The sequence below is a fragment of the Diorhabda sublineata genome, chromosome 1 (genome assembly GCF_026230105.1).
Source record: "Diorhabda sublineata isolate icDioSubl1.1 chromosome 1, icDioSubl1.1, whole genome shotgun sequence".
NCBI classification, from domain to species: domain Eukaryota; kingdom Metazoa; phylum Arthropoda; class Insecta; order Coleoptera; family Chrysomelidae; genus Diorhabda; species Diorhabda sublineata.
Genome location: NC_079474.1, coordinates 39606590 through 39629376, shown reverse-complemented (window position 1 = coordinate 39629376; position 22787 = coordinate 39606590). Strand labels below are relative to the sequence as shown.

The 22787-nt window shown below is 31.9% G+C and overlaps 1 protein-coding gene across 1 annotated transcript in view; it reads right to left on the bottom strand.

Annotated features, from left to right (window-relative positions):
* LOC130451640 (potassium voltage-gated channel subfamily H member 6) overlaps positions 1-22787 on the bottom strand; it is a 280003-nt gene that overhangs the window by 71345 nt on the left and 185871 nt on the right. Inside the window, exon 10 of the mRNA XM_056791206.1 lies at positions 2491-2734. Coding sequence (XP_056647184.1) covers positions 2491-2734 — 244 coding nt within the window. The remainder of the gene's footprint in view (positions 1-2490; positions 2735-22787) is intronic.

Here is a 22787-nt window from a genome sequence, read left to right as displayed (position 1 = left end):
CCTTATAATAATATTATCAGCTTTTGGAATTGTTTTGTACTTGCCTCACATTCTCCTTTTCTTTTTGGAGACAATGAACCGCAATATCAAAATTCCTCAAACACTTAAACTGCCGTAGTTATATTTCTAAGCTCTAAACATTAATAGAAATTTCTATAGTACGCTTCTTGTTTAGGAAAAATATCCATATTTAAATAAGAAAAGGTAATACGATATGCAGATACAATTACAATTGAGCTAATGAGACTCTAAAATAAGTTTTTAGTATTCAAAGTCAATTCTGCTAAATACTCTATACAGATATAACCGGTTGGATCATCAGCAGCAATAATAACCTAACACAGACCATAAAAACGTTTTTTTTTTCAATTGATTCGAGCAATACAGTTAGCTGATATTGAAAAATAAGAGCATTCTTCAATCAGTAACACTGAGAGGGAAGAGTTTTATTACAAAGATTAGATACCACACAAAAAGATTTGAAAAAAAATTTATAAACTTCAATACTATGGATTGTATAAAATAATAAATTTTACGAGAATGAGTAGAAAGATAACTTGAACGGATTGCTTCTACTAAATTTATTCTCTAAATCATTTTTCTTTCTAGAGCTGAGATGACATAGAAAAAAAATTAGAAATGGAAGCCTTTGTGTTTATTAAGTTTTATTAGAAGTATCTGAATAGAATACATATAATATTTTCTGAAAAGGGTCCCCAAACTTGTTATTTGAGGAATTTAAGTTATCTGTGACTATAATTAATCACAATAAGTCTTAAAAATAATTAAGAATACATGGATATTCTATTGTGTCACAAAAATATGCCGCTCTTTGAAGTGCGCCGCTCTTTGTTTTTTGCAAGAAACTCACTTTTGAAATGTCTCATTACTCATCTTAAAATCTATTATTAATTAAGCTGCTATATTTGAAGTTGTCTATATTGAACAACAAAGGGCTATTTTGTCATGGAGAAGACTTGAACAAGAAGACAAAAGAAAAATTATTAAGTCTGCAGAAGCATGATATTAAGAATTTAGAGAGAAGTAATAAAATATCTTACCATGTGGTATTTCAATAAAATCTTTATGATAGTTAAATTGAAATTTCTGTGACCATTGATGATAATTACACTGAAATAGATTATTTACTCTACTACTACACCAAAACTCACAATTACATTGTCTGACGCGTGTTTCGATACCCAAGCTATCGTCTGCAGAGACTGAAGGTTAATTTGGATACCGAAGTGCAGTGGTAGTGTGAACAGTATGTTCAGTAACTTTATAATAGCGTCCATATAGTTATTTTCTCGAAATTAATCTCCGATTTGATATTGTTTTTTTATAATATTTAAAGTCAACAGCCCTCTGTAGCGAGGAATAAATTCATTATTTTTACACAATTAACAGAATGGTATTCGGCGGATTTTATTTCATATACATTCTAGGATTTATAAGAATCTCATCAATCACCATTTTTATATGGTACCCGCCAATAATTAAATTGTGAATATATTTCTTTCTTCTTCTTCTTGTGACATGCAGGTGTAGGCTGTACACTCCATTAATGCAGATAGTAGGGTCTAGATATTATTGAGTTGGTCAATTGCCTTAAATATCCAACAGGTAGCATGCAGAATTTATAATTTCAGGTGAGGAGGGGTCCACTTTTTATCAGGGAATTACAATACCACAACACTACAATAATTCATGATAAATTAACGTTAAAATATTTTTTTAGCCGCATAGGAAACGTATAATCCAGTGAATATGATTTTGGATATAAAAAGTTATTGTATTGTTGTTTGGCAAGTCATCAATTTCTTCAACTTTTTATTTCTTAGACCTTTTTATGAGTTTTTCTGTATAAATCGTCTCGATTTCAGGTCTCTCTTGATAGAAAATTAGTTTCAAAAAACAGGTATAAATTGAAGTTTCGACCAATTTCGGTCATATTAAAATATGACTTTACATTGACAATATATTAATCAATAGATCACCTGAAACATATATCAATATAAGAATCAAAATCTGTTTTAACCGCAACAAGTAATTTTTACTTTGTTGTGACTTTGTCTTGTACTATTATTTTCATACTCAATTTATTAAAACTTTGGCCGTTGTTTTTAAAAAGCACTTTAACTTTTGAATAGATCGTATGAAGAATATTATCTCTGGAGAGTTATTACTGACTAACTACTTTTGTATTAGTGGCACCATTAGTGTCTTATATAGAGAAAATATTAGCTGATTGATTTTATTTGAATTTCTCTCATTTATTGCAGTTGTCAACAATGTTTGTGAATATTGTATGCTGTTGTTTCTATCCTTCTGGGAGTAGCATAAGCCCTAGTTGTCTCATTAATATGATAATAATATAAAACCCACAGAGAGCCATTAGGAAATATGAAACAGGATGAAAATAGTAAGTGTTTATCTATATATATGCATATATGTAGAACTATCTTCAAAATTCGTTTCTATACTTACCAATGAGATCAATAATAACAATAGGATCTTCGCTGTACTTCTTGTTTTTTCTATTATTAAAATCCGGTTCTCCTAATAAAAAAGCAGCGACGTAGGGAGTAAAAATTGCGGTATAGATAACCAAAATGAGTATAATCCAGTCCCAAACAGCTTTAAAAGGAGAATAGTGGAGGATAGTATAGTTGTGAATTCTGGGATTCTGAAGTTTGTATTCAGGAAGGACATCAGCGCCCAAAGAAAGTACCTGAAACAAAAAGCAGGCTTGATAAAAAATGTATACCATAATAGTACAGTATGTTATATGAAAAGAATATTCCAAACTCGATTAATAATGCTTATAGGAAAAGTAAAAAGAAATCGATGGATGAAAATATACGTTGTTAGTTCAATCAATAATCTCCGCGAGATAAATGCCACGATTAGCATTAAATTGAATTTCCGTGACGGAATCAGATAAAGATTCATTATAATTCATTTTTCATACATTTTCACAAATTGACATTATTTGAATAATAGAATAAATATTTTCTCATTCTAAAATATCGTTCCTATGGTGGTGGATGGAATAGTATTAGTCTTTTTAATTTGATCGTCAAAAGATAAATGAAATCTTGTATTTTGCTTGTACTGGGAATTATGACTGCTCAGATAGTGGAATCCCTTTACTTTTTTTAAGATAGATTTTTAATGCAAAATTTAGTTTAGTATAGTGAAAAAAAATGTTACGAAAGATTATTATTTTTTCTGAAATATTTCTTATTATTAGTTTCTTTTCTATAACCAATAGATTCGGTGGAAAAAAATATGTTATAAAAATATTGGAATGAGATAAACGATTGATATGACATTCACACATTGGAATTGCCAAATGGTAACTTTCAAAATTGTATTGTATTCTTTCATTTTTCAATTTTAATACATCCCAATTTTAATATGTCGTTTACTCATTGATAAAAAATGAAAATCATGGAGATAATGTAGGATTTTGTGTCATATAACTGGTAAAAAATTGTCCAAAATAAATATTATATATAGAAGAAATCAATGGTGTAATGTAGTGATAAACTAGATAACATTAAAATGAAAAAATACAAATTTATGGGTTACATTTATTATACAGAGATCGGCAATAGCAGGCAACGCTCTCGAAAAATCCACATAAGTCAAAAATTCACACTTCAAGAAAGGGTTCTTTTTGTTACGTCGTATCTGAGTACGAACACGGATTACGAAACTATGTTTACTGAATTTCAATAACAATTTCCAAACTCGCCGCTACTAAATCATTTAACAGTGTAGAAGATGTACCAGAAGTTCTTAAAAATGGGCCCTGTTGTCGACGCGCCGCGTTCCCGATGACCGGTATCTGTAACAGCTAACGAAAATATGGAAACAGTGGTGCTGGCGTTAGTTGAGCAGCCAAATCAATCTGCAGTGCAGCTATCGGGAGAAATTCAAATATCCTATCGTTCTTTACGACAAGTGCATGCACTATCCAGTTTTCCGTCTGCATCTCCTCCAAGCACTTCACGAGGATAATTTCGATCGAGTGGTAAGTGGTACCTTCAGCCTGAACGGTCTTCTTTGAAGAAGAATTAAACTTGCCTGCGGTTTTTGTGTGGACAGGTCTCGTGGGTCTTTTTTTGAGGTTCACGTAAGGGGAATGGTCGAAGATTTTAGTGGGTAAATGGACAACGATCCCATTTCAAGACGGAGCTCCACCGCATTAGGCGTTATGTGTGCTAGAGTACCTTAATATTCATTTTGGAGAATGGATAAGCAGACGAGTATTAATTGAGGGCACGCACGGTCATGTGACCTGACACTCTGTGATTTCTTCCTGTGTGGACCACGTTTTAGAATGGCTTTTATAAAGTTACTTATAAGGGACCCATTGTAGAAAGAATAAAGTTTTCAATCAACTGAAAGACCTTTCAGTTCCCACGACCTAATAGAAATCACAACATGTGGGAAGAAAGTTGTGAGATTTCCTTTATAGGGTGTTTAGGATTTTAAGTGGCTTAAGGTTAGCCTGAAAGATAGCAGGCTGAATATTTTAAGTTCGGACATTTCTAAACATAATTTATCTTCGAGAATATCCACTTTGTTCAATTATAAGCACGCTTTGAACTTTTCATTAGTATCATTACGTTTGTTTTCTATATATCGCTAGTGTGAATTATCGATGTTCCATATTCCATATTTCATAGCTGTCAAACATTATACAACATTGTCAATTGTTAAATTTAAACACATGTCTACATGGGGCTAATTGAAAATCATATGTTAGCCTACGAACTTTTCAATCCACCTAAAATTAATCGGTATCGTTGTTTAAGCGTCAATTTATTCGTGTTTCGATGGCATGTATGTTTATATATTTATTCATTATAACAAGTATAGTTCTAAATATCATGATAAAAAGCGTTAATAGCAATTTTTTCGCCTTCAATTCACAAATTAATGATTCGTTAGAAAGATTATTCAACCTTCAATTTAATTAACACGCTGGACCCAATTTTATTATTAGATGTTTTAACATATGAAAGTACGGAAAAATTTCTCTTATATTTGTGTTATAAACGATTTAATTTGATATATCGACAAACTTCTATATAATGGACGTTATCAAAAAAATCAAGGAAAATCAGGAAAATCAATGCGAAATCCTGTTAGTTGTGTGTGTGTGTGTGTGTGTGTGTGTGTGTGTGTGTGTGTGTGTGTGTGTGTGTTGATATTTGCCTTTAGGAATCATAGTCCTTATCATTCGTTTGAAAAGAAAATCAATAATTAGAACCATATAATTTTATATTAGCACTACAAACTAACTTAATTAATGAGTCTAAATTTACTTTGTTTTAAGCTTAATAAATACGTTCAATTTATAGAAAAATTAATATTGTTGAGTAAGAATATCTATGAATTGGATAATTTATGTGGCATGATTTTTACAAGAAAATATTAGGTGATTTAGATCAGCAGTAGATGTATTATCATATGAGCATTTAGCAATGTCCTGGATATATTTTTTCCTTTGTGTATGCCAGTTATTATTCTGTCCTTCTTTAAAAATTGGTAGTATGTCTTTGGTGTTGTAAAATTTTTCTCTATATATTTTTTCCAATTGCTTCTTTTGCGAGTTGATCAGCAAATTCATTCCTTCTAGTACTAGCATGCCCTTTGGTCCATATTAATTTTTATTCCTTTCAGTTATAATACTACAAAGCTCCGGATATGATCGATTATTTTAGGAGTAACGAGAGATAATCTGTGAAAACTGACGAGAAAGTAGCACGAGTGGTTTTTTATGGAAAACGTATAGCTACGAGTGAGAAATAATTATCGATTATCGTCGACTGTTAGACCGATAGTCATTTCGATTATATAACGAATGAACCAATAATAAGAAATGATTCATTTAGTATTTGTATTTAATGTTACCAGATTAACTCAACCGGTGGAGAAATAATTTTGGAGGGTAGTTCTTCCAACGAATTTAATCTTGGCATATCTTTTGATCTTCATAGTCCTCCTAAACGTTTGTTTCCTTTACCCAGTCTTTTGTCGATTTCTCTGGTTTCAGCTCCTTCGTTTGTAACTCCCAGGTATTTGAACATTATCAAATCTATACTCCTGGTATTGCTATGTCGTCACTTCCAATTAGTTGGAGCTATTCAGATCTCCATATATTTGGTCTTTTGTTCATTTATGCGCATTACATATTCATTTGCTTTCTTTTCAAAAAGTAGGAACTTTTTCTTTAGATCCTTATTCATTCTAATTATAAGTACTAGGCAAGGATTTGTTTTTTAGTATCAAGCTAACTATATTAGTGGTGCACGTTTGCGTTTCTCTCATTTTCTTGTTATGGGACACACATTTTTAGACATGATAAATTCATAATTATTTTAACATGAATTAAACAAACTTTTATTTACAGTTAAAATTAGCGGGAGTAGCCAACCACAAGATTTGGCGAAACGTCAGGTAGCAATAGTTATTGTCGACGACAGCCTTATAGTTATTAGTAATGTAATTGGGAGCTTCCTAGGTATGACAAGCTCGCCACAGGTAACTTCAAGCTGGAGGATAATATATGTAGTTAGGATCAATATACCCGAGGTGAACAATGGGGTTTATTATTGATCGCCAATGAAGTTACTCAAAACCCGTACACAAAAGCTAATTATTGGTTTCTACAAAATTATCTTGAGTTTACTGTTGCCATAACAATTGTGTTGATCAGTTAATTAGTTGATAGTAGTTAATAATTACGAATGTAATTGAAGTAAACTTCAAAGAGCTACAGAGAATCGTATAGAAAATTAGATTGAATAAGATGAAGACTGGGTTAGATTAATGGATAAATCTTCCAACTAAATTAAACTACTGGTTATTTTGAAATCTCACAGTTAAATAGATAAGAATGCAAATCCATTGAACGAGTTATTTCTTTTAAGTTAAAGTTGAGGTTGTTGAGATATTTTGTAATTGCTGCTCACTTCATATTGACAAAAAGTCTCAATAACTTTTTTTCAAATTGAGGTTCATCTCCGCTTCCTAAAGCTAGGCAAATGGTCAGTCAGAGTATCCCACAAATTGTAGCAATTTACTAGTGTTAAATGGTTACACCCCTGTGTTTGATTGTGTTATCCTAAAATCAATCAGCATAAAAATCACCTCTTTTAATTGCACATAGAAGTTGAGAAAACACGTTGCCTTCTTATAATTAAAGTGTTTTGAACGTTGGATGTGTATTGATGTGAAGCGCAATAAGGGTTCTGCAAACTTCCACAAAGTATCTGATTTCACTCTTAAATCGTTACCCATTCAATTTAAACAACATAATTACCCGTCGTAATCGTTTATGCTCGTAGTTTAGTACGCATCTAATACAAGTATGAAACTTATTAATTGTAAATATTTTTTGTTTAAAATAACTTCATTTCACTTGATTACTTGGAGTTATTGCTATGTAAACCTCATGGACATCTTGACCCAAAGATCTAATGTACAGCCCCGCACTGTTTGTGATTCGGATAGGAAGGTCTAAATATAAATCTTAATAAAACCGACCACCTTCTTGAGTATACTAGTTCCGGTTCTCAGAAGCACAAGCCAAAGTATCACAGCCTTTTCCTACGAACGGCTTTCATTAGGAACTTTCCCAAGTTATGTAGATGATAAATCGACAATAAATATTTCATCAATTATCTTTAGTTCTAAATTGCTTCGTTATTTCAGCTTGTGTAGAGTAGGAATAGCATAGGAACGACTTAGCCGTACTTTGTCCTGCAAGTATCTAATATGCTTCTTCTGTTTGTATTTATTAATTGCTGACTAAGGAGCCGCGGAATGAATCTGGTGCAATAAAAGAGGTTACAGCTGAACTGCTAATTTATTACCGTGTACTCAGACAAGGTTGACCAGATTATTCAGTTCGAGTGCGAGTCTGCATTCTTAGACTAACGTTGCCTGTTCTAACGGAGAGTTAAGCAAGTGTAGGACCATTTTACTATAAGATACTATATATAACTTTCTTCTGGTAGTTGTGCCAAGCGTACTTCGTGTTCACCGGTCTTGACGCGTTCACCATATTGTTATTAACTCATTGATCGCGACGTTATAATTTTTCTAAAATTTGTATTTCAGAGTTAGGTTATCTGAGAGCTTCTTATCTTCGTTCAGAAACAAAGATTACCAGTATGATCGCCAGTTTCGAGTGGCCTAATGACATAATTGCAGCAAAGACGCTGTTAGATTCCAAATCTTGTCTTCGATTGACCCCATTTTGGAAACACAGTATGTAATTTGAACTAATTGGAATATTTTTAAAATTTTATGATACGATATCTGAATATTTACGCTTTTGTGTCAAGAGTCAAAACATAACATGAGCCGAGATAGGAGTATGGATACTTTTAAACAAAATTTTGTATTAATAGTATTTAATTCAATTCAAATTTCAACTATTTTTTCTGATATATTTTGTATTATTGATAGAACACAAGAGTGAAATGTGAGGTATCTCTAGAAATATAAAAATAATATAAACTGAATATTTTTATTTTCGTGAGCAATATTTTTATTCTCCGGGGTCCATAGATATTGATTGGGTATAAACGTAAATGAAACACAAATTTTTGAACGAAGTGAAATATTGAATTTACACAAATAGATCTGACAGAAACAATAACAATTAAAAACATGTAACTAAATAAAATAAATCAAATTAAATTGATTAAATATCAAAGCTTAAATTAGCAGTTAAATAAAAATCTAAAATAGTAGATTTGATGAAAAACATTTCTGGGCGAATGTTGGAAGGAATTTGTTTGTTTTAGGGAAATAGAGTACAATTGAATCTATTTTTAATATAGTTCACTGTTATTGACAGAAAAGTCATTGAATTGAATGGTTGATCGAAATTTTGATAATTAGGTTTCAAAGAATATATTGATATGCACACACTTCCACAAATAAAATTGTTTTTCAACAATTTTACGTTTTCAAAGTGTGGATTCGAAGGTACTTCTTGTGATGAATAATAATGATGTACAGCCAAACGTCACTTACGACCACTAGTGAGGATTTTTTGAACATATTACTTAGTTTATTCAAAATATCCTGCTTTAAAAATGACGTTGTTTAGTTATTTCTTCGAACATATCTCAAAAAAATCTTACCTACCAATTCACAAACTTGGTATTGTATAAGACTGTAGTAAAATTTTTTATGTATCAGTAAATTAGGAAAGCATTTTCCATAAAGGTGTTTTTGTTTACTTTTTTTTTATTATCGTTTTTGAGAAATTTCGAATTTTTCACGATGTTAACGTTATTAATATCATAAATGGTTTATCTACGTGACGATCATTTGCTGTAAGACATTAACCCAATCGATTCTGTAATAATTGTGTAGATATGAAATGCAAATTCAATACATGCACCCTCTATACTTTTCCACAGAATTATAAGATTAGTGGAATAGTATAAACCAATTATTTTAAGTAACCTAGCAGACAAAAATCGCTTGCATGTTTATCCGTCCATTTTAACTGTTTCCAAACGTAGTGTTATAAATGAGAAACTGTTCAACTAAAATAAAAAGCAATTATCCTCTATGAACCAAAAATTTTGCCATGTTATGAGGGGCCCATTAAATTATATACGAAGATATATTGATATCTAGTTAGCCTAGACCAGTTCCATGCATAAACAAAATATTGCGTTACCATAGCAACGAACAATAACTTATTAGAAGTGTAAGTGTAAAGTTTGACGTCCATGTCCACCGAAATTGTGAAAATCGAAAAAATGGAGTATCGAGCCATCATCAAGTAACTGTAAGGGTTACAAGGGTTAAGATGTAAGCAGATTTACGAAGATATATCACTTAATCGATGGAATGGCGACACTCTGGTTCTCCAAGACTTAAGAAGTTTCGTGTCCAAAAATCTGCTGGAAAAGTACTTGCTTCAGTTTTTTGGAATTGCAATAGAGTAATCATAATGTATTTTTTGGATAAGGCTAGAACAATAACTGGAGATTACTATTCTACGGGAGGTTTGAATCACTATTTACCTCATTTACCAGATTTGGCTCCGTCCGACTATCATCTCTTTCCCCCACTGAAAAAAAGTTCAAAAGGTCGTAAATTTTCTTCCAACGAGAAGGTAATAAAAGATATGGAGGTCTGGTTTGCAGAGCAAGAAGAAATATTTTTTTTGAAAGGTGTAGAGACGTTGCAGGCTCGCTGTAATAAATGTATCCAATTAAGAGGAGAATATGTTGAGTAATAAAATATTTTGGCATTGAAATTATGTTTGGTTCTATAGAAGGCTAAGAATTTTTCAATATATCCTCGTGTTCTTCATTCATCCAACATTGATAGTAATGAAAAGCTCCTGTTTCATTGTAAGCTTACATAATTTTTATATAAAAACAAAGTTTATAGTTCATAATAATTAATGTCGTTTAAATTGGTGAGAAATCGTCGAACAAAGTAAACAAAATTATGCGACAGTTTTAAACTGTTCACAAAAAACTATTACCAATTAAATATAGTCACCTAGTAAAGCCCAAAAGATAAGAGCATATCTGCATTTCGATACTCTATGGTTGAAACCGATTCCTTATTAGAGCAAATTTTACCAAATATGAAAAATGGGTGTATTATGTTATTTGACAATGATTGCATGAAAGCGAAGTGTGGTACACGCTTAAGCCTAAGTTGCATACGAAAATTGTAATATTTGTGGTATGCATTTTTCCTTATCTTATCACTATTAATTAGGTACTTGTTAAATTCTTGACTTGGTTCAATAATGGGGAGTGCTTTCAAGAACACCTATACCGAATTTTTTTTATTGAAATTACAAGAATTTTGGAATAGAGACCATCCATGATTAAATTATTTTGTTCCCTTAATATATAATAGTTTGAAAATATATTGAAATAATTATAGTTAAAATAATTTGCACTAGCTTTTAAATAAAGGTGAATAAGGCTATATTGAGATACAATCACATAAATTATTTTTAGTTTATTTTTGGTAGTTTCTGGATGGTATATGATTCATAGAGATTTATTCATGTTTGTACACATTTCTTCATAAACGAAGAGAAAACGTTTGAAAATTGGTGCATTTATAATAAATTGAATTTTTAAAGTGGGATTTTTCTAATCCACTCATACAACCAGTAATATTTTCCGTAAGATGTATGAATTCAAGCATTCCATGGGGTGAAATCGTCTGATTGTATATTTATTTTAAGATTTTATCCTTACAACAAAATTAGGTACTTAATGGTCAAGAAAAAGAATTTATGTTTTCGATTTTCTGATGGAATTTCCTTCTTCGAAAATTTAATACATAATTTATGGAGAATCTTTATAAAAAAGCGTGAGTTGAATAACTGAAGTTACCTCAAAGTAACGTTTTTAAGTAGGGAAGTATATAAAAAAGAATTCGGAGAGAGCATTGGAGTGAAAATGCGTTTCAAGCAATCAATCAATCGATTTTTGTTTTATTTCAAATTCTGAACGTAAATGTGAAGTTGACTAATACGTTCGTTTTTGACTTTTTAGAATTATTGATTATTTTTGAAAGCTGTATTGATAACGAGGTGGCTACACTATCACGGTGTTTCCTTAACGAACCGACTAATTTTTTAAAATTTTTTCAAATATTTGGTATTTCACACCATTTTGAATACTAATTTTATTATTTTCTTTGATTAATATACAAGTTATTTACTCGTTACCTACTGAGGTAAATTCAATGACATATCGCTGGACAACATTCTATTTTGCATTTTTTATGTATTTTGTAACTGTGAAAATTGGTATAATATTGGAAGAGCAAATACATTATCTGCATACCATATGTTAAAGTAAACAATGTTAGCACCACCCAAAGGAGGCCACTCAAGCTGTCGAACCAATAAAGCAATGAACAAGTTGAATAATCCATATCGCAATTGCGTGCATTTCAAACATAAGAGATACGAGCTGAAACAACTTGACAATAGGAATGAAAACAAGCGCGCTAGGTTGCTATGAACACTTAGAGTAAATACTCTACAACGCAAACAAGTATATGAAGCATTTACTTCCGTTTCTTACCTTCGTCTACGTTCTTGGTGCTATGGGCACAGAATATCCTATAAAAAACTCCCACAGAATTGGTAACTGAATTCAACGCGTCTATATAATATCCGCAAGGTTAAAAGATGCCCATTTGGTGCTGAGATCATGATTTTTACACTGAAATTTGTGCCAGACGAATTGGAATAAACTTCGAACACTCAATAATTTCAAAATTAATATTGATTGTCTCTAATTGGTCTTTCTCCTTATCAAAAAAATGTATCTCTCTTACGTATTTTACTTGCAAAGAGTCAAGTAATGAATTGTCCGTCACATTCAATTTTTTTTATCGGCGGTATTTCTACAATCTGCCGCATTTATTTTTTTGTCATAGATTTCATCTCAAAAATTCATATGATATTCATCAAAAGACTTGATATTCATAAAAAGATGAAGAATAAATTGTGATCTTTTTCTCTTCTTTTGCATTTTACTTTTAAAAGATCAAGCAAATAATTGTCAATTACACTCATGAATTATATCTTTCGACGATATTTATCTAGAGCACACCATTTCTCTTTTTGTCATACATTTCATCTCAAAAATCCATTGATATTTTTAGAAGGGCGAACTTAACGGAGAATAAATTGTGATTAATTTCGTCGTATTTATGTATGTATGTAACCGGAGCGATACTGCTTCATCCTGGTTCCCAATAATCCTAAATTTGCGACACATGACAACAGCAACAGTTCCATATTCAATATTGCACAATAGATTTATAATTTGAAAGACAAAACAACGTTTCGGGTTAATTAGTTATGATAATAATATTGTATTTATCTATCAGATTGCATCATACAATAAACTAATGGAAAAATATAAGAGAACATTTCAATTTGAGTTGTTTGATGTTACTCGAGTAAATTGCAGAGCAGATAATGGATTGCAGTGATTAAAACAACATGTCAACAATACTATACACAAACTATTGACGACCAAATTCATGCAAACGTTATAGCGTCTAATTAAATACATTAAACTTACATTGCTAATGTTATTCTTGATATTTCCTTGCGTAGGACTTTTGAGCGATTGAAAATCCAAATTCATATTGGGCATACCATTGCACGGTTCGACTTTAACGATACTTTTCCTAGAATCTTCGAAGCCCGGACCTTTTATACGAACACTCGACCATTTTACGGGAAAATTGAGTAAAGTTGTGGCCGATTGATTTCGGCCTATCTCGTATTTTAGACTACCGCCGATGGTTCGGCTTTTTCTGCGCGTTTCACCTTCAGGAGATTTACTTTCGCTTGTTTTACGACTCTCAGGTCTACTAGATTTTCTTGTGAATCTTTTTTTAGAAGACCTCTTGCGTCTGGAAGGTTCAGGTGTGGACGTTGTTGATGTTATGATTAGAGGGATGTCTGTCGGCATAAGATTATCGCCCATTTTGCGGCGCAAAGAAATTATTAATTGGGGTCACTAGTCATTACTTTTCGAATTGGTGTTTTTTTCTTATTTACAGACTTTTCTTTTATTCAAATTATTGAGACATACTTAATTAACAACTTTGATATGTCTTAGGTAATGGACGTTCTAGATTTCTGCCCTAATTGCTATGTTAGTCATATTTAAACCTGAACATGTATTTTAATTGTTAAATGAGACAGGTTGATTCAGTGAGAGAGTACAGAAAGAGTTGTTTCGTGAAAAGTAGGTGTAATTGTATTTTTAATTATTCGTTAGAGTGTTTTTTCATAGTAATACTGGCTTTTTTCTTTACATTCGCACGTAATTAGTCCATATCAAGTGCCAGGAAACACGCTGAGTTACAGCTTAATATCTATTAATAACTAAGACGTACAATGGTTAAAAAATAGTCTGTACTAGTAGTTGATATGTTAAGCAAAATTTGAGAATAGTAAAACAACAATGGGTATGAGAAATAAAAAAAATTATGGACAAATGCAATACTAACAAATAAATGATAGTTAAAATTCATTCAAATGATGCTTAGATTTGAGGAGCACAAGAAAGTGATTATAAATTAAAACACATTCAAAAGCTTCATGAATTGAATAGTAATTAATGACACATAATAATGGATTTTAAATTATTATTGAACGTAATTACAAGAGAATGCCTGAGAAAGTTACGATAGTAATATATAGTCTGCATGTAAGTTACTGTTGAACCTCATAGCTGGAGCTATAGCTCCTTTTACAAGAAAAAAAAGTTGGAACTATAACAGTAGAGTTGGTTCGACGAAAAAAGCGATAATACTGCAGCTTCTCCGCGGTAATTAATTCTCGGATTAAATTTATGTTAACAATAGTGAGGGAAACATTGATATTCTGTAGTCACGAGAAGATATATTAACAATGTTCTGCTAGTAATTCTGAAAACTATTGATTTCATATATTTTTTTCTTTCTGCCTATTTGCTTTTGCAAACCACCTTTTAATTTAATCTAGGAAATCTTACAAACTAAGTGCTTGAATTTTGGAGTCCATCCTCTGATATCTTCTAATTGACTCTAACGATTACGTATTCCATTTGTGGACTGTACTCAGCTATATCATTCAAAATTTGTCGTGGTTGGTGATCGTCTGACAGTTGCTGGGTTTCAGAAATATTATGTAGATGTAGTCTGACTTTTTGATTACCAACAAATCTTTCTATTTCTTATTTAACTACTGGGATACGTAATACTTGCGTAATACTTTATTTTGGGAATTTTGATTTTTCTTTATATTGATGTCCTTGATGCATCCCCCAGTTGCTAGATTGTCGTGGTGGAGAATGATTCGTATTCTGCGATTGGCTTCCACGCTTTTTTCGAAAACTTATGGCAAACAAATGCTGGTGTACCATTCGGAATTGACCATTGCTCTGGTAGAACGGTTGTGACATGTCCGAAAGAACAGGTGACCATTTGCTTCGAAGTACTTCGTGCGCGAACAACTTTTGTTGGATTTGGCTCGTCTTGACAGTCCCATGCAGTTAATTGTTGATTAATTTCGGTTTCACCGGTCTCATAGACATGTTTTGAAGCACCGCGATTGAATTTTTTCAATATTTCTTAGCACCAATCACCACGAGCTTTTTTTGAACGACTATCAAATTATGCGGTATCCAACGCGAACAAATCTTCTTGACACTCAAATGCTCATGCAATATTGAATGTATTCGACTAGAACTAAAGCCCAAGTATGCCTCAACCTCACGATATGTCACATGACGATTTTACAATATCAGTTTATGCACAGGTGCGATGTTTTCTGACACAACAGTCGATTTTGGACGACCTTCACAAAATTCATTCAGTAGCGAGGTGTGATCACGATTTAATTCGAAAACCAGCGAAACACAATGGCTCCAGATGGTGCTTCATCATCAAAAGTCGAAGCGAGTTTATTGGCAAACTGTTGATTTAATCCCATTTTTTAACTAAAATTAATGTTTTAAGTATCTGAGGCAACCCAAATAGCAATCGTGTGACAACACGTTCTGATTACGTTCACCATTAAAAATGTCATACTTCATGATCGCAATGTCAGATCGACATATTCACATCAATGTTGCCATATCTCAAAGCTTGTATGGCAATAACTCAGATCGTTGGACTAATAACCAGTGACAATAATGACTTTATTTTAATCTTATTTCTTTCGTTGTTTTTTAAAATGCTTTATCTGTCTAAGTTTAACGTATCTTAACATATAGAATTCTTCTCTTTAGTGAAATTTTTTTATTAATGTTTGATACCTCTAGGTTAGTTAGTCTTATATGCGAGAAATCGAAATGTACAGATTTCGGTTCATTTGGTTGTATTTTATAGTTTCGTGGTTACAATTAGTAGTGCATTGTAATCTGCGAATATGGTTATTATAATTTTTCCTATATTTTGAATATCACCGGGGAACAAAAGGAAGAGCTACCTATCGTAAATATATATTTCTTCATATTGTTTTGGGCAACATCTTGTTCAGTTTGTAGATCAAGCCTTTATGAAGAAGGGTACTACAGTGAATAGTGCTGTCGAGTGACTTGTTCCTCTTTTACTGCATGTGTATATGAAGAACTTGATCTATTGTAGAATATTTCTGCCAAAAAACTAACAAATAAGTTTTTGTTGTTCTATCAAATGTTCGTTTTTTATCAATTCAATTTTTCAGATAATTTCGATATGAATGGGTCCAAGGAGATCGGAAAGAATGATTTGATATCGTGTTGCTGAATCGTTAATACTTTTCGATTGCCAGATACGTGTCTTAAGATAGGTGAGCATAATTAAAATCAAATTGGTGAGATTCACGTTGTTATTCATTTCATTAGAAGTGATTGATACCCTATAAATTGTGGTTGTAAACTTCACGAAAGTTATACTGTAATTGGGTAGTTATTGTATGATCACTGTGTGTATGAATGTAACAAACGACTCTAGTAAATTCCAATTTAATTCACTATAGTTATTATTATCAGTTATTTAATCTGATTTGAAACAGTCCACCAGATATTTAGGAGCTCTGCCTTTTCTTTGTTATCTTTTGTTCATGATCTGATCGAATATATTACGTGCCTTTTGATTTTGTTCGTGGCTTCCCTCAGCGAGTAGTCCGTTTCTGTGTCAACTGTAAGGTTTTGCAGGTGAAACCTAACTGATTACTGTACAATCTTGATATTGCTGTTCTTGGTTTCTGTGTTTTTTATTTAGGATAGTTTTGTCTGCTAGATTCCGTACCTGTTGCCATGATTTAACTACATGACTTTTTTTCGTTCTCTGATAATCTGTGTTTGAAAAATTAGCGAATCAGGCTTATAATTATTATTATTAACCAATCAAATATACGTTAAGCGGACGATAAAAGAAACAAACCAAGTTTAAACGTTACTTTGGTATAACATGCAATGTAGAATAGTTAAGGTTTGAAGTCAAATAGGCGTAAAATTATGTGTAATTTATTTAATATTCATTGGAGCTTTTCGGTATATGTTGGAACGATTTTCCAATTTTTATCCCTAAAATCTGGTTTTCTTAATCACTGATTTTTCAATATATTTTGTAAAAACTGAAATTAGATTGGAACTTTAAGAATATTTCATATTAAAAAGTCATTAACAAATGACAGAGACCTAAAATCAACATAAGCAAAAGAATATGAAGAAGGTCTAGTATTAAATAATTTATATTGAGATATGGTAAGCTACTCTATTAAACGATTGTATATTTTTTCGTAGAACTGGGAGATTTTGGAATGAAAACTCATTAAAATGTGCAGAAATAATCAATTTTTTTTAAATCTTGGGAAGAAGCATGTTTCGAATTTGTATCAAAAAGTTCTTTGGTCCTTTCACACTACTGTGTGATTCTAATAATGAATTATTCAGTAGTGAAAGGGAAAGTTTCCAAGATTGTAGAATAGGAAATCGCAGCTCCTGTTATCTTTTGTTTCTATGCAATGCCGCACAAAGTATTTTATTCTTCTTTCCTTGTTAATTGGTAAATATCAACTGTAATTCCTGACGATAGACAAAAACATTTCTGTTTCTCCTGGAGAGAATATTTCTAGTTAGGTGAAGTTATAGTGGGTAAAACTCAATTGAACTTAGCAAATCTATTGTATTTTCATTTTATCTATACTACTATGAATTTTATAATACGCGTCTCTATTATTTTCACACACCTTTGTTGTATTGGGGTAGTGATTTTGACATAAAACTGAATGTGAGCAATTTCTATAAAGGTTTCAATGAACAGCTTAACATAATTTAGTTCGCATAGAACCGTATTCATACTCAAGAGAGAAGAACACGTTTTAGTGGGAGTTAGGTATTCAATTTGTATACATTAGATTTACCAATTAAATCATACGAATGACGCGACGTATTTCAATACGCCATTCATGCATTAGCGGCTTCAAAACCAATAGAAAACTGGATTAAATTAATTAGTATGACGCAATTCACTTCTTTTTTTAATATGATTTGGATTACATCGAATCAGTTATTCTAATTTATAAATAAATGTAATATCGATCGTGAAGCAAAATACGTGCAAATTAAAGATAATAAAATGAAAACTCTAAATATGTAAAAACAGAACGAAGGAATTCAAATTAACTAATATAAAGATATTGAATAAGCAGCGTTAGGGTGTGAGCTAAATCAAGAAATTGTAGTACATTAAGTACATTACATGGCGAATTTTATTTCTTATATGGAAGCTTTTATATGAGGGGTTTTTAAATTCATGCGAAAAAGTTCAGGAGGTAATTGCTCGCATGATATTAAGATGGGAGTCTTTTCTTTAACAAAATTTCCTCAACCCATTCCTTAAAAGGCGGTAAATAGAATTGAGTTTATGTTGTTCTGTTGTATTACATTGTGCGTGGGCGAAATTAGCAACCCTTACTTTATCTCATATCAAAATTTTTTTTTGAATTGAAGTCTTGTAAAATAAAATAATAACTTGAAATTCTTGTTTTATTTCAAAATATTTTTTGTTGTTAAATTTTTCTCCGAATACCAATAGCTGCAGAGATAAAAAATAAACACATAATAAATGCTGGAAATAACCACCTCTAGTCAAGATACATGAACGTAACTTACGTGTCATGGATTGCCGTACACGTTTAGAAAAAAAAAATAAGAACACAATTTTAGTCACCACCTTTAAAGGGTGATAACTCGGAAAGGGGTGGGCTGAGGAAATTTTATTATAGGAAAGACTCATATTAATTTCACCCGCGCAATCACCTCCTGAATTGTGTCACATGAATTTGGAAACACCCTGTTTATGTTTATCAGTGATTATACGATTCATGATAAAATGAGGCAATAGAAATTAAAATTTGATCATAGTTGCGGCATATTCAGAAGCAGTTATACGTTTGGCGACATGGTTCATTATTTCCGTTTTTTATGGGTCCAACAATTTTTATTGTTATAATAACCACCTTCTGAAGGTTCTCAAATATGCAAGAAAAGTCACAATACTTCGGAATAGCTTTTAGCTTAGAATTAAGTGAAGCAATTGGCTATTTCACGCCTTTTGACGTGGGATTCTTTGAAGATCGTCAAGGTTTGAAATATTTATCAAGAATATCACGAATCTTTCGAGAAGGTATGGTTGTTTTAACTTTTGTAAATTCATGTCCTCCTACCAAAACACTCGGTACGCTCAAACTTTTTTTCAATTGTATTTTCACGATGATAGGGAATTATTTTATCCAAATTCAGTCAGGTGCTAAAAAAACTTGGACATCATTCAGTTTATCTTCTTCTTCTTCTTCTTGTAGTAGGACGAGGTCCTGTCAGGTCTGTCATCTGCCCTCTTGTGTCGCCGATGTCCAGCTATCGTACCAGCGTTTTGGGGGCCTACCGATTGGGCGTCTTGTGTCTGGTTTCTGTGTTTTGGCCCATTTGGCAATCCGTTCTGGAGCCATTCGTTCTACATGGTCTCTCCATTGTCGGCGTCTTGCTCTTACCCATCTAACGACATCTTGTACTCCCAGTTCTCTTAAGGTATCTATGTTGGGTATTCTATCGTGGAGTGTGGTACCCTTTATTGTTCGTAATATCTTCATCTCTGCTGTTCTCATTTTTCTCTTTGTTTGTGTTGTGTCTGCCCTTGTTTCTGCGGCATAGGTTAGTATGGGTCTGATACAGGTCTTGTAGATTCGCGTCTTACTTTCTATGCTCATATATTCATTTCTCCATATAATGTCCCGTAAATATCCCGATATTCTAGTTCTTTCTTGATCTGCTTATCTACCTCGTCCGTTATGTTTCTGCTGCTCGTTGTTTCTACGCCCAAGTAGTTGAAATTCATTACTTGCTTTATAATGCGCTCATTTACTACCAACTTGCATTTTATTGGGTCTTTGGATATTACCATGCTTTGTGTTTTCTCGCATGAGATTTGCATGTTAAGTCTCTGTGCCGTCAGGTTAAATTTATGAAGGAGGCGTTGTAAATCGTCTTTATTTTCAGCTATAAGTATAGCGTCATCTGCGTAGCAAAGGATTCTCAGACGACGGTTATTCATATCGAATCCTGCATTAACTTCGTTTACGCTCTCAATTATTTGGTCTATTATTACGTTGAAAAGGCATGGGCTGAGGCTATCTCCCTGTCTTATGCCGGATGAGACTTTGAGTTCTCTTGTTAGCCCACAGTCTGTTTTTATTCTTGTTTTGGTGTTGATGTTAAGTTGCCTTACTAGATTTGTATAATGCTTCTTGACGCCTTTTTGGTTTAGTCGGTGGATTACATCGTTGAGTTTTACTCTATCGAATGCTTGCTTTAGATCTACGAAACATGTGTACATGGGTTTATTGTATTCTATCATTCAGTTTATGTCGAAACTTTACCATATCGCTTATCAAAGTTACGTGTATTTCTATCTAATTAGCGGAGAAAGTTACCGTTTATGGAGGTAATAGGTAATAGTTTTCAGGTAATCTATATCATAATTAATGATGAAATTTAACGTTCCGATACCGAGAAACTGAATTTTACTAGAAGATGATATGCTTAATCAAACGTAAAAGTAACTTAGACCAAAAGATAGAAGTAACACGACAAAAATATCAAGAAAAAGAGAAATTAAAATACACATAGACTATACTAACATATTGTTATGAACTCTTCCTCCACATGGACCGTGAAACGAGTTCTGTGAGGTTGTTTTAATGGAAGCCTAAAATTTGGAGAAAGTGGAATTCGTTTGAGATTTGTTTTTATATATAATTTCATAACAACGGGGATTTGTTTACATTATTTCCTTTGAACTAATTTCTAGGACTCCTTTTTTATTTATTTGTTTGGTTTGTTTATTTTCTAGAATTTTTGAGAAATAGTTATAGTGAAAGAAAAGAAATAGAAAACCAACCGGTGAATTTAAATAAATTATATAAGTTGTAAATCAAGTGAGTAAAAGACAGTGTCTAATAATTCACCCCAGCGAAAGAAATAGTATAAATAAATAAGAAAACCATTACAATATTAATCAAGGGTGGTAAAATGCTGACTCAAGCAATTTGGAGTTCATAAAGAAGACGACAACACAGGTACAACAAATATGAAGGGTAGAATAATGAAGAATTGAAAGAAACTTAAACTTAATTACGTAAAATATAAAGATGCCATGTTTCATAGGTCATTTGTATTGTAAAATGAATCAAACATGTCATTAAACTCAATTTATTTCCCGTCATTATTCATAATATTCCAAGCTGAATATAATGTATGTGAAAAATTGAAGCTAGCCTTATACTTAGAATTTACCAATGTTAGAAACAAAACATTAGAAATGTTAAGACATGTTTTGATAAAGGCTTTATATCAAATAGCGAAGATTTTTATTATTATTTATTATCAGTTCTCTTTCGATGAAAAACTTTAACTGATGAAAAATATATATACTATCAAAGTTCATTATAAATTTCCACCTACATATTAGTGAGTTCGAATCAAATAATATTGCTTAAATTATTGAAAAGAGAAAGTAGAATAATTGAAGGGTAGAAATACAAAGCTAAGAATAAGGAGGAAAACAATGTGTGGAGAATACATGTTGTTATTCATCCTATAACACAAAATTAGAAAGATATACAGAACCGTAAAATCCAACGAGAAGAAATAAGATAAATAATGAAGCAAAAATAGAGCACAAAAAATAGTGAAAATTTATAAAGGAATAAAAATATTACACCTCAACATTTTAGGTAAATTGTTTTTCTATATTATCTACGTAATTTATGAGAGTGGAATGGAATATTTGTGACAAACCCCTTTCGAATAAAGTCTCTAATTTTCTAATTGGGGTGAAAAGATTTCTGAAATATTGTTAGAAAGTTATCAGTATCGTAATTTTGGTTTGGTTTAACCAATGATTGGTTGCAGAGATAATAACCGAACTCAACAAGAAGTATCTCGCTTACTCTATCAGAAACTTTCTGTATCCTGAGGAGCACTGAGTATAGTGGAGAATCAGTTTTGCGAGTTTGGTCGTGTAAATTAGATGAAAAAAAGTAGCTGCCGATGCGGTGAGTAATGAAATGAAACATTTGATGTTTGAGTTTGAGGAAAGCCCACATTTATCGATTAGAAAGGCATCTACTACATTCATTGTTAGCTATTCATCGATATTAGAAGAAAATCCAATGCATCCCAATGAAATGATACTTACTCAGGAAAACGATTTTACTAGGAGAATATATTGGTGTGAGTGAATCAGGGACATGGTGGATAAAAATATTATCCAATTAGCAGAGGTTATGTTTTCTGATGAATATACTTTTTTACTTAATGTTATGTCATGCTAATCGGCAAAATTGCTGCTACTAGTCAAAGGAAAATCCTCAATGGTTCAGAGGAGAATACCCTTAAAAGGTTAATGATTAGTTCACAACATATCCACAGTATGAAAAACAATTTCAAACTGTAATTAGATTCCTTCAAGATGTTGTTTAAAGAATCCAACGGAGAGATATTTTTTGTATATTTAAGCGTAGAGTATTGAAGGAAAATATTTGAAAAGCAAAGTTCATCTGAACAAATGCAGCTTTTAAGTACGAGTATTAGGAAAGCTCCATCAATTTAGTGATTCGGCTTATTTTACAAGGTTCAGCCATACCGTCATGTATGAGTTGATGAAGGATAAGGAAACGAAACAATTTGGGAATGAATTAA